Source organism: Psammomys obesus, unplaced genomic scaffold, assembly GCF_907164565.1.
Source record: "Psammomys obesus unplaced genomic scaffold, mPsaObe1.curated_primary_1811, whole genome shotgun sequence".
NCBI lineage: Eukaryota > Metazoa > Chordata > Mammalia > Rodentia > Muridae > Psammomys > Psammomys obesus.
In genome coordinates, this window is record NW_026596152.1 from 10,138,503 (window position 1) to 10,151,769 (window position 13,267).

Sequence of the window (13,267 nt, forward strand, 5' to 3'; positions counted from 1 at the left end):
TTATATTATATTATATTATATTATATTATATTATATTATATTATATTATATTTATTATATATTTGGGTGTTTTGCCTCCTTGTATGTCTGTGTGAGGGCGTCAGATCTCCTGGAACTGGAGTTACAGACAATTGTGAGCTGCTGTATGGGTGCTGGTAGTTGAACCCGAGTCCTTTGGAAGAACAGCCAGCTCTTCCCCACTGAGCCACTTCTTCAGCCCCTTTACGCCTCGTTTCTGTTTCCCGCTGTATGCTTAGCAGCAGCCAGATGCCATGTGCACAATAGTCACATGCTCAGCAAATTGGTCAGGAGGGAAAGACCAAAGGACTCCGTAAAAACAGGGTGTGCGGGGCTGGAGGTGGCTCGGCGCTTAAGGCCATGTGGCTGCTGATACAGAAGCTCTGAGCTCAGTTCCTGATCCCACATGGGCTGGCTCCCAACATTCTGTGGCTCCAAATCCAGGGGGCCCAACACCTTTGGCACCTACCCTCATGTGCACGTGACCCCCCCCCTTCTCTTAATTTAAAGGAGTGAGCTCTTTCACTCTGCAGGCCCAGCAGCAGCCGTTGCATCTGCTGGCTCTCCAGTCCACGTAGAGGTGCAAGTTGGAATGTTGGTGCAGCTCGGTGACAGGACACTGGCCTGCTCTGTCCAGGCCCTGGGTCCTGACCCTGGCACCACCGAAAACAGGAAAAGGGCCCCCAGAGGCGTGAGGTAGAGTTAGGACTCTCCCTGAAGCTGTGTGTCTCCCTCCAAAGGTATGCCCTGGTCGTGAAGGCCCCATCTTCTTTGGTGATGAACAGCACGGCTTTGTGTTCAGCCACACTTTCTTCATCAAAGACAGCCTGGCCCGAGGCTTCCAGCGCTGGTACAGCATCATCGCCATCATGATGGATCGAATCTACCTCATCAACTCCTGGCCCTTCCTACTGGGCAAGATCCGTGGCATCATCAGTGAACTCCAGGGCAAGGCCCTCAAGGTGATGCTTGGAGCAGGGAGGAGGGTGGGTCTGGATGTCGAGTGTCCAGTGGGCCTCTTGGCTCGGCCTCTGCGACGGCGCCGGACTGGTAGCCACGGCCTCAGTCGTGATGGGGACCAGTGTTCCTCCTAGCCAGCCTGAGGCTCTCCTGATTTCACCGTACCCATGACTCTGGAGCTCCTTCAGCCTGTTGTCTTAACTACTGTTCAGCCTCTGGCTTCCTGCCTGGTATCTTCACTTCCTGTACCCTCCAGGACCCAAACTGTCTGCTAGTTCTGTCTAGAACTCCCCATCCACCCGGCCCAGCTAGGGCTGCAAAAGAGCGTGCTGATGGGCGTGGGCATGCTTTGATCACAGACCCTTAGCGCCCATGGCCTGCTTCTTGTCCATGCTCTGTCCCCGGGCAGTAGAGGAAGAGGCTGTTCACCGTTCATCTCGGCAGGTGGAACAGCTCGGGGCCCAGGTGTGCAGTGAGGGTGTGTCCCTCACCCGCAAGGGTCTGTAGAATGCCTGTCGGGGCGGCCAAGAGTACAGGAACAGTGGTGGATACCCAGAGGGAGTCCAAGGAGCCAAGTAGGCTAGGAGAGGAGTGCACGATCGCCCTCGGTGAGCCGAACCATTCTGCCAGGCATTGTCAGGCTGCTGGTGTGGACTGTGCTCTGCGTCAGGAGAGCAGAGTGGGGAGACTCTGGGAAGACGGGGTGGCGGTAACTGAAAGGTGAGGCGGCAGCCGCCACTGACGAGGCCCCCTGCCCTGCCCTTTGCATTCAGGTGTTTGAGGCAGAGCAGTTTGGGTGTCCGCAGCGTGCGCAGAGGATGAACACCGCCTTCACCCCCTTCCTGCACCAGAGGAACGGCAACGCCGCCCGCTCTCTGACCTCCCTGACCAGTGATGACAACTTGTGGGCTTGCCTGCACACCTCCTTTGCCTGGTAAGGCATCGTGGGTGTTGGCACCTGTGAGCCGTTACAGCATCCCAGAGTCACCCATCTGCCTCCTTGTGGGGCTGGCTGGCGTGGGCCTGTGTGTCAGCTGTGACTCGGAGGCCTGTTCTCTTGTCTGTCTCCCCCGCTGGCCAGAAACACTTCCAGGTAGAACTCGCTTTGCACTGACACAGAGGACATTTCTGTACGAAGACCACCAAGTCTTCTCTCTAAAGATGGCAGCAGGTTTCTGGCTCAGGCCTCTCCTGAGCTGGTAGCCAGTGCTTTCGGCTCAGGTCTGGGAGGTTTTGCTGGTGAGTCGAGGTCAGCTGGTGTGTGGAGCGAAGCTCTGATGTATGGGTGTACCGTGAACAGGGAGCTCCTGTTCCCCAAACTGGGAAGTCTAGGGAAATGGAACCTTCAGAGCCTAGGCTGGGCCTAGGCTGAACCTGTTGCTTGGCCGTCGTGAAGGTAGCAATATTTAGGGATCTCTGGTGTGTGTGGCAGTTTAGAGCCCTTCAGGGAGTGCCCGGGAGGGTATAATGGGGATGGTTTTGGAGGGATCGCCCCTGATTTCCAAGGTGGCTGCACCGGTTAACATGCCCACCAATGGTGCATAAGGTTTCTGGTTTCTTCATCTGTTCCAGCATTTGTTGTCTTTGGTCTTCTTTTTTGTTGTTGTTTTGTTGTTATATTTATTTTATGTGTATGAGTATTTTGTCTACCTGTATGTGTGTGTACTGTGTGTGTTCCTGGTGCCTGTGGAGGTTAAAAAGAAAGAAAGGAAAGGAGGAAGAGTTGGGTCCCAGGGAACTACAGTTCCAGATGGTTGGGAGCCACTTTGTGGGTGCTGGGAACTGAACCTGTGTCTCCTGTGAGGGCAACAAATGCTGAGCTATCTCCTTAGCCCCATCCTTGGTTTTCTTGGTGATAATCATGCCACCTGATGTGAAACGGAATTTCAAGGTAGTTTAATTTTGTATTTCTCTGATAGTTAAGGACACCAATTACTTTTTCACATTCTCACTGGGCGTTTGTAATTTCTTCCTTTGAGAATTGTCTGGAATGTTTTAGGTTGTGCTTTCCCACCTATTACGTAGCCATAAGGACCCCACTCAGCAGAACGAAGGCGTTGTCTGACGTTCTCCCGATGTTCAGTGTCCCCTTGTGTCTCAAAGGTGGCTTCTGAATTGGGATTAAACTTGACAGGTCCTTCAAACTCCCCTACCCTAGTTTTCTCATTCCCTTTAATGGATGGTCAAGCCTGTGGCCTACAGAATATTTCCCCAGTGGTGGGGACTGGAAGCTTCCTCAAATAGGCTTCCGTAGGCCATTTTCTGTGAGCTGGGAGTTGAACCAAGGGCTTTATAGGCCTCAGAATGAGTTTTCCCACTGTCAGGGATACCTCATGGCCGGCATTGTATTCATCTGCAGGCTCCTGAAGGCATGTGGTAGCCGACTGACCGAAAAGCTCTTGGAGGGCGCACCCACGGAGGACACCCTGGTCCAGATGGAGAAGCTTGCTGGTAAGGCTGTTTACCTCCGCTAGGCCATCTGTGGTGGCAGCAATGCTCCTGGCTGTGGCTGCCCCAGTGAGTGGAGCTGGTGCAAGGGCGTCTGGTTGTGAATGAGCTGATGGGCCTTTGTGACAACTAACCCCATGCTCTTGGTGATTTTGTTATGATTCTGTCTCATGGCCCTTGATGGTGCCTTGGTGGTCTATTCGCAAGTGGGTTGGCTCTCCCTGGGGCTCCCTGCGGGACTTGCAGGTGGCTCGACAGGTTGGGGCATCTCCTGCGGGCATCTCCACTGGGCTGTCTCCAGGCAGCTCTGCCTGCCAGAGTTTCCTGTAGATAGCTCAGCTGGTCTCCTCTTCAGCAATTGTTTTTGCTTCTAAAGCCTTGGAGAGAAGCCTTGTGAATCTTGTTAGTTTCAGGAACTTCCTGAGACTTGTTATGTTATGAGCCTCCCTTCTCCTCCTTAGAGGCAATGTTTCAGTTCAAAGAAAATCACTGTACATCATCCGTACACCCATGATTAGAATCTCTACACCTTGGGTTTAGAATCCCGTGCAGCTGACTTTTAGGGCGGTCCTAACACAGGATTACAGCCCTAAGTTCTCACTCGGCTTCCATCGAGATTGTTCTGAGTTCTGGAGTCCATAGCCCTGTCCCATTCTCCCTCTCCACGGCTGAGAGGTGGAGAAGCAGTGGGCACCCACGGTACATGGTCCACAGTTCATTACTAGCTTTGCAACCCACTCCACTGTGAGTAGTTAGAGCGCTCTCCGGGTCATCACTAAGCAAGCGCGCACTCTGCGCATGTTTGTACGCTGACAGCTACTCAGGAGTGAGGTCTCCAGAGCGAGACTCACTCAAAGGTGTGTCAACTCGACCTTGGAGTTGCTTTCCTGTCGGTCAGCCACAGGATGTTTTAGTATAGCATGCTCACTAGATAAAGGTTCTGCAGGATGTGTTTGCTGGGAGAAGAGTGAGAGGTGGGGGTGGACAGGGGCCTCAGCCATATTTAAACTGAATTGTGTCATGATGGATCTGAGTGTGGGCTCAGGTGTGCTTTCGAGTTGGGGAGATCTGGCTTCAAATCCTGGCTCTGTACCTAGGGCCCCCCCTGTCCTCACTGCGACATGCAGCAGAGCTGTCATTGTGAGGCTCCGCCATGAGGACTAACGGAAGTAAAGCATCAGTGTCTTGTCTGGTTTGGGGGTGGGGGTGGAACAGAGCACAGAGCACAAGCCTGGCCCCGGCAGAGCAGTGGTAAACGCGTGCTGTCTGCATTTCGCTGCTAAGCTTCCCGGCAGTGGAGAAGGGCCAGCATCTTCCAGGAGGAGCTTCTGAGATGTCTCTTCTGCCGGAGCCTTCCTCCCTCTGCCCACAGATGCCCAGTCGATAGCACATAGTCCCCGGGCCTCTCTGGTATACCGCAGGAACTGGTAGTCGTGGGTGCCAGAAGCAGAGATGGTCACATCCATGGGGAGGCGCGCTCCACATCCGCCCTGTTTGTCTGTCCTGTAGACTTAGAGGAAGAGTCTGAAAGTTGGGACAATTCTGAGGCTGAAGAGGAGGAGAAAGCCTCTGTGATGGCCGACGGTGCTGAAGGGCAAGAGCGGACCGGTTGCCCCACAGAACCGTCTTTTCTGTCAGCCTGTGGGAGCTGGCAGCCCCCCAAGCTTTCCGTCTTCAAGTCCCTCCGACACATGAGACAGGTAAACGAGGGGATGCAGTCCTATGTGAGGCGAGCCCAGGCCACTGTGCAGTAAACCTTTCCTCGGGGCCTGGCCTCTTCCACATCCACGGGCAGGGGTGACACGAGGAATTTCTCAGTGGGTGTATGGCTGAGGAGCAGCAGTCATCTAGTGACGGCACAGGCATCCGGTGATGTGTTTGTGTGCGCTCACTCACGTGTGCGTGTTCGTGTGTGCACTTACGTGTAGAGGCCAGAGCGCTCGGTGCTGTTGACTGTGTATTTTGAGACAGTGGCCCTAACTGGCCTGGGGCTTGTCAAGTATGCTGGTTGGCTGGCTCATTTACCCCAGGAATCTGCCTCCCAAGCCTTCCCAGCTATAGGATAACAAGCAGATAAACATGCTTTACCTGCATATTTATATAATATATATCATTATATATTGTACACATATGTTTTTTTAACATTTTAATAGCAAACTTACAAGAACAGCACAGAAGACAGACAACATGAAAAACGTGTTCTTGCATGTAGGCAACTCAGAAAAGTATAGTGAATGGATGGAATCTACTGTATGATAAAAATGCTACAAACACTATTTAATTGCAGTCAGGGAGAGATTTACTTATAAAAAAACAAATGCTGGCATTGGTCAGAAAATTTTAACACATTTATTTATAATTATTATAAAGTTGAATGTGTTCACTGGAACATTTTGCTGGCATTAATGTTTTAGATCTTGCATTTATATTAAAAATTCACACCCAAATGAAACTGGAAAAACTGCCAATACCTGATTTCTGCCCCCTATTTTTCCACTCACAATCATATACTTAGGTACCTTTTGACCCCATGAAAAAATATCTAACATTCAGAACTACTGATAATAGGAAAAAGAGGAAAAAATTTCTTTGAGAATGAAATTTTTCCCCTCGTTGTGGACTCTTTTTCATGTATAATTTATTTAATTTTATTTTCTGGGCATTACTGTGAAGGTATCAGATCTCTTAGAATTGGCATTACAGACAATTGTGAGCCCACAAATGTGGGTGCTGGGAATTGAACCCAGGTCCATTTGGAAGGGCAGACAGTGCTCTTAACCACTGAGCCACATCTCCAGCCCTCTCATGATGGACTCTTAAGTTTGTCCTCCTTGTATGCGGTGTGCTAGCTGGATATCATTTGGCATAATTGCTACATATTTAGCATGAATCGCACACAGGTTGGTGTCTTCAAAAATGCCAGCCAGATAGGCCTCGCTCGCCTCTGCAAAGCACCAATACCTGCACTCTGGAAGCGCAGATGTGTTTTGAGAGATTCCTTGCACCAGGCACGGGAAGGGGAGCCTCTGAGTGAGAACTTCTGTGGACTTCTGATAGCATCTATTTCACGGAGTGCCACAGCACCTGACCTCCAATAGAGGGAGCACTCTTACGGGTGTTTTTTGTAACTAGTTGATAGGTGCTTTACCACCAGTGGATTTTCGGGCTGTCGGCTTTGTGCCAGCCACAGTATGTTCACCTTACTTACCCCTGTCTCCTTTGGCTGGAGCTCGGCAAGTGAAACACAGTGCTGGTGTTAGGCTGCAAATACTTTGCCTGTTTGTTTGTTTTTGTTTTGTTTTTTTTTTTTTGGGGGGGGGAGGATTGGTTTTTCAAGACGGTTTCTCTGTGTCACAGTCCATGCTGCCCTGGACTCGCTTTGTAGACCAGGCTGGCCTGGAACTCACAGAGATCCACCTGCCTCTGCCTCCCAAGTACTTGGATTAAAGGTATGCACCACGATGGCCAGCTGTTTTGTTGTTGTTGCTTGGTGTTTTTTAAATATATTTTTAAAAATTTTATGTGCACTGGTGTTTTGGCCTACATTCATGTCTATATGAAGGTGTCGGATCCCCTGAAACTGGAGTTACAGACAGTTGTGAGCTGCCATGGGGGTGCTGGGAGTTGAACCCAGATCCTCTGGAAAAGTAGCCAGTGATCTTAACTGAGCCATCTCTCCAGCTCCCTGCCTGCTTTGTTTGTTTGTTTGTTTGTTGAGGCAGGGTTTCTTTGTGTAGCCCTGGCTGTCCTAGACTTGCTTTGTAGACTGGCCTGGCCTCAAACTCACAGAGAACACACTGCCGCTGCCTCCCTGAGTGCTGGGATTACAGGCATGTGCCACCAAGCCTGGCTGCCTGCTATTTCTTTTTTTTTTTAATGAGTGCAAGCTCCAGTCCTTACACTTAACACTGAAGCTAGGCTCTCTGTCCAGCCCAGCGTCTATATCTGTAAGGTCTCTGGTGGTCCTCTAACCTTGTCAGTCTAGAACCGCCTGAAGAGGCTGAGAGCACTATTATCTGTTTGTATGCAGGCTAAGCAATGGTCATCCCTACAGTAAATCGGGCAGAACCTACCAGGCAGCCTGCTTGTTTCAGTGTCTCTCGACAGCGGACTATTACTTAGCCTGAGAAAGCCAGCAGACAACATGAAGTGGGAGGTACATACACACGCCAGAGACGAAAACAGTCTGATGAGAATGAGCATGGTTTGTAGGGTCAGACGAGAGGTCAGGCTTGCTCCAGGTGAAGGCACATTGATTGCCCCCTCTCCCTACTGTTGTCTGTCTGTGAGACAGGGTCTTCTGTATCCTAGGCTGGCTTTGAACTCACTACGTAGCTTACCAAGTGCTTGGATTATAGGCCTGTGCAAGCACGCCAGGTTTGCTTTTCATACTATATTTCTCTTTATTTTTAATGAGGAATTTTTACATCCTATTTACCGCTATTATTGTGTGAACATGTGGAGGTCAGAGGCCAGTGTTGGGGCGTCTCTCCTTGTTTGATGCGGGTTCTGTCTGGACACTGACCTCACGCTGCCAGGATTACATGGCCAGTGCCTCTCAATCTGCTGAGCCATCTCCCTTTTCAGTGAGTAGTGGTTTGACCAGCCAAGAATTATTGCCATTCTGGGAAGTGGGGAGGCTTGTGAGATGACCCCTGGGTAAAGGTCCTGCTGACAACGCTGAAGACCCAAGGTCGATCCCCGGGCAAATGGATTGAGCCCTGGGGTTTCTGCCTGGGAGAGATTTGTTCCCCAGCCCCAAGCTGCATTGGCTCTGCTCACCATGGCAGGAGCTGTGGTTCCCACCGCAGGCGGCAGGGCTTGGCAGCGCTGAGTTTTGTAAGACGCCACATCAGAGCCTATGTTTTTGTCAGTGTTGTTTCAGAGTCCTGTGTGGCCTCAAGAAACAAGCTATCTTCCATCAAGGTTGCAGGAGTGACTGGCAGACAGGGAGGAGAGGGGCTGTTTGGATTAAAGAACAAAGATAGCACAGACAGAAAGCAGGCCCGGCCCTGGCCTCAGTCGCTGAAGAACTGTCCTATTAAGAAGGCCATTGTGCAGCCGGCTTGGGTGAGGGCCAGGACGTGGGTGCACCCAGCTGGTGGAGGCAGAGGCCTCATTCTGCCTGGTGCAGCTGTGATGAGCCAGATGTCCAGACACTCCAGCAAGACAACCTGTCTAGAGAGGGGGACAGCTGTCAGAGTTAAACACCATTTGCTTCTTTACTGATTTTTGTCTGTTTGTTTTTGAGACTGTTTCTCAGTGTAACCCTGGCTGTCCTAGAACTCTCTCTCTCTCTCAATCTCTCTCTCTCTCTCTCTGGTGCATGCCTTTTTTTCCCCCAACACTTGGGATGCAGAGGCAGGCAGATCTCTTGAGTTTGAGGCCAGTCTCATCTACAAAACAAGTCTGAGGCTACACAGAGAAGTCTTGAAAAACCAAACCAAACAAACAAAAAAGAATGTAATACCTTTGACCTTTGGGATCTGGTGACTTCTCTGGTCCCCTGTCAGCCTTGGGCAGAGAACCAGAATACCCAGGAAGCAAAGTAACTTTGCCTTTGCTGACTGTGATGGTCTTTATTGTAAGCGATGGTAGCCTCTGAGCACTTGGGGCCTGACTGGCTCCTATAATTTGCCTAAAGAACCGTGTGCTGTGTCTCAGGTCTTGGGTGCCCCATCTTTCCGCATGTTGGCCTGGCATGTCCTCATGGGAAACCAGGTGATCTGGAAAAGCAGAGACGTGAACCTCGTCCACTCAGCATTTGAAGTCCTCCGGGTGAGAGCCTTTCCCTGTGTGCCAGTATATCCGGGTAACCAGTGCAGAGGCACAGAAATCAGTTTTCTTTGCCTGGTGAAGATGGAGGGCATTGGCACGCCCATGGAAGGCATCTGTCTAGTCACTGTTGGCAGCTACGCTGTCTCCCCTTCCTCAGTCTGAAGTTCTTCTGAGCAATTCTCTGGGAAAGTATCACACTTGCTCATGCTGCCTGGCCGTTCTTAAGCTGGGCAGTGGCGCAGGAGCAGCTCACAGCATGTCTGCCAGCCACCAGGGCCCACAAGTGCCTCTCTGTGCAGTCAACCAAACTGGATAAGGCAGCAGATGTCAGGACCGCCTGACTGACAGCCAGGACCAGAGTTGGGAGCATCCTGGTGGGAGACTGCCTGTGGGCTGAGAGACCAGGGCACGCTAAGGATGGGGACTGTGGAGCAGCTGCAGAACATGCTTTGGGGTGGATTCCGAGCTTCCTTGTCTCTACAGACCATGCTGCCCGTCGGCTGTGTCCGAATCATCCCGTATAGCAGCCAGTATGAGGAAGCCTACCGCTGCAACTTCCTAGGGCTCAGCCCTGCCGTGCCTATCCCTGCCCACGTGCTGGCCTCAGGTTCGTACCCTCTCTGAGACACGTGCAGCCTGCTGCTCTGAAAGGCGCCTGTGTCCGGCCCAGGGGTACTCCTGGATCCACGTCACAGATTTTAGGGCAAGGCAGTCCCCGATGGACGGGTGGGGGCGTGCTGAGCCCCTGGCCTCGTTTGCATTGGTGCTAGTCTGTGCAGAGCTGTTGGTGTGGAGTGTCTGTACGCTAGCTGTGTCTGTGTGGCCAGTGAGCCCTCAAGGCGGTTTCCCTACAGCTCTGGTTCTCAACCCTCCTAACTCTGCGGCCCTTTAATAGAGCTCCTCACAGTGATCCCCCACAACCATGAAATTATTTTCATTGCTACTTCATAACTGTAATTTTGCTACTGTTATGAATTATAATAAAAATATGTTTTTCAGTGATCTTTTTGTTTTGTTTTGTTTGTTTGAGACAGGGTGTCTCTGTGTCACCTTGGCTATCCTGGACTCTGCAGACCAGGCTGGCCTCTAACTCACAACATCCTCCCGCCTCTGTCTTTCTGAGCGCTGGGATTGAAGGCGTGTGCCACCACACCCAGCTGTACTCCGGGTGGTCTTGGGCAACCTCCGTGAAAGGACTGTTCTGCCCCAAGGAGGTCTCGCCCCACAGGTTGAGAACCACTGAGCTGTAGGCTAGAGTAATGGTGGAACCACTGGAGGACGTGGAAGGAATTAACATGTGTGATTTCTGATTTAGCTGAGCGAGCGTTAACTCAACGAGAGTTAAACTGCAGACAGCACCTTCGTTCCCAGGAGGCCTGGCCCTGACTGTGTGTGCCTGGGGGTGGGGACACTCGCAGTGGGGTCTAGGGACACCTCACATGACAGTGCATGTTTCCTCGCTGCAGAGTTTGTGGTTGTGGTGGAGGTGCACGCTGCCACGCGCTCAGGCCTCCACTCGTCCGGGTGCGAGGATGACCAGTCCCTCAGCAAGTACGAGTTCATGGTGAGCAGCGGGAGCCCAGTGGCTTCGGACAGAGGTGGGTACTGCGGCCGGCAGCCCGGTTCATCAGGGCAAGGGGCGGTCGCCCCGGCCTCTTCCCTCACCCGTGTTTACCTCCCCAGTTGGGCCCACCATCCTGAATAAGATCGAAGCGGCTCTGACCAACCAGAACCTGTCTGTGGATGTGGTGGAACAGTGCCTCATCTGTCTCAAGGAGGAGTGGATGAAGTAAGCCCCAGCTTCGTGAGCGCGCGTGCGTGTGTGTGTGTGTGTGTGTGTGTGTGTGTGTGTGTGTGTGTGTCAGTGGTGAGGGGGTTGGGGGACAGCTCTCTATGGCAGTGGGCTCCCACACCGGGTGGAGGGTACACACCTTTAATCCCAGAACTCAGGAGGCAGCGGCAGGTGGATCTCTGAGTTCGAGGCCAGCCTAAGTCTACAGAGAGAATTCCAGGACAGCCAGGGCTACACAGAGAAACCCTGTATGGAAAAAAAAAAAAAAACAAAAAACAAGTGAGCAAACTAGAGAGGTCAGGCTGTGGCCCATAGGAGCCTGTGAGTGTGGAGTTAAGAGTGGTGTTCAGAGTTCAGACGCCAGCCTGCCACCCAGGAGCTTGGTGACCCAGGAAGTGGTCCGGTCTCCCCTGCCCGTGTCCCAGGAGGTGGGAGCAGCTGCTGAGGTTTGATGCTGGGCGCATGTCTGAAGCCAAAGCGCTGGTTTCTTTATTCCTTAATTCCCTTTTGGTTTTGGAGGGGTGGAGGGTGCTGGGTGGCTGAGCTGGGCATGCTCAGTAGGGTGCACCGGGCAGCCGCCCTTCCGGCTTGATAAAAGCACACTGCTTGTTTCCTGGAGCCTTAGTAGTATCTTTATCAAATAACTGAACTAGTTGAACATTTTTCTGGTTTCAGATAATGCAGTGAAACCCAAGAGCAGTATTTCTTCACAAATTTCTCTCTCTTCTGAGAGGAGTTTTTCTTCCTGTCTTAGGCAAGTTGGCCTTGAATTCCCTGGGTTCAAGGCATCCCCCTGCTTCAGTATCCTGGGTAGCGGGGACTGCAGTACACTATTCTCTTGGGGAGGCCCTAAGCATGGCGTGCCGCATGCGCCCTTCCTCTGTGTGGAGGGGCCTGCAGCTCTCACTGGTGGGAAGTCTCCCTGGCTCCATGAGTCAAGCTTGGCTACTGGGCCTTGGGTCTGAGTGTTGGTTTTTGTTTTCTGCAGCAAAGTGAAAGTCCTGTTTAAGTTCACCAAGGTGGACAGTCGCCCCAAGGAGGACACACAGAAGCTCCTGAGCGTCCTAGGTGCGTCAGAGGAGGACAATGTCAAGCTGCTGAAATTCTGGATGACGGGCCTGAGCAAAACCTACAAGTCACACCTCATGTCGACAGTCCGCAGCCCCACGGCCTCAGAGTCAAGGAACTGACCCAGAGAACCCCGGCTCCGTGGGAGACTGCCTTTCGGTTTCTGACTGCTGGAGTAAAGCCCCATGTGAGGAGTGAAGACTTCTGGGCCTCCTTTGAAGCTCTGTCATCCCATAGCTTTTGAAACATAGGGGACAAAGGGACAGTGGTCCCTCTGCGTCATACTGCCCTGTCGGGAACTGGCAGATGTGCTCTCTGTCTCTCAAGGACAAAGGCTGGGAACTGATAGGAGTCAGAGCAGCCTGCCTGGGAGATCTTACCGCTGCAGTGTGTCCTCAGGGCGTTAGGACAAACCTTCCCACAAACCTTCCCACCATAAGAGACCACAAACATCCTGGATCGTTTGTCTTTGGGTTCAGGAACTCTCAGGTCACCTGCATACCATGGCCTCTGGTCAGCTCTTCCGCTTATGGCTACATCAAAACCATGGCTGCATTTTTTTTTTTTTTTAACTTTTAGTTTCTGAGTCAGGGTCTTATTCTGTCTCCTAGCCTGGTTTAGAACTCACAGTGTGGCCTATGCCAGTTCCAGACTTGTAGCAATCCTCCTGCCTCAGCTTCCCAAGTGCTGGGATTACAGAACTGAGCCATCGTAACTCTACATTGCTTTCTTCTTCCCCTGCTGCTGGTGCAGCATTAACCAGTGACTGTAGATTACGACAGATCGGTCCCCACCATTGTGGTTTTAATAAGGACGCGGCTTGGAGGGATTTCCCGAAAGCTTTCCCAGTTTGTTTTTATATTTTTGGTGTTTTTGTTTATATCTAACATGAAGACTTAAGCTTATGTGTCTTGGTCTCTGTACAGTTGCAAAAACAATGAAACACAATAAATCTGTATTTTTGTAATCTGCCGACTACGTGTTTTTAAGTTTGATGCTATCAGCCAACTCAGTCCTGTCACGGAGATGCAGCCATGTGCACTGTGTCCCGGTGTGGCAGAGGAAGCTTCGCAGGCCCAAATGGATTCAGGCACTGGACAGTCGAAGATTGCACGCTTGTGTTGTTATGTGGGCCCTGGTGGGCTGGGCTGAGCATGACAATCCTGGAATCCCCCACTTGGGAGCTGAGGCTAGAGAGTTGCT

General features: G+C 51.7%; 1 protein-coding gene across 1 annotated transcript in view; it reads left to right on the forward strand.

Annotated features, from left to right (window-relative positions):
* The window catches only part of Flcn (folliculin), a 21,931-nt gene extending 8,900 nt beyond the window's left edge, over positions 1-13,031 (forward strand). The window contains exons 5-13 of the mRNA XM_055594218.1: positions 759-980; positions 1,752-1,912; positions 3,338-3,429; positions 4,936-5,126; positions 9,091-9,204; positions 9,688-9,811; positions 10,671-10,802; positions 10,888-10,993; positions 11,985-13,031. Of these exons, the coding sequence (XP_055450193.1) occupies positions 759-980; positions 1,752-1,912; positions 3,338-3,429; positions 4,936-5,126; positions 9,091-9,204; positions 9,688-9,811; positions 10,671-10,802; positions 10,888-10,993; positions 11,985-12,186 (1,344 nt within the window). The 3' untranslated portion in view covers positions 12,187-13,031. The remainder of the gene's footprint in view (positions 1-758; positions 981-1,751; positions 1,913-3,337; positions 3,430-4,935; positions 5,127-9,090; positions 9,205-9,687; positions 9,812-10,670; positions 10,803-10,887; positions 10,994-11,984) is intronic.
* The last annotated feature ends 236 nt before the right edge of the window (positions 13,032-13,267 follow it).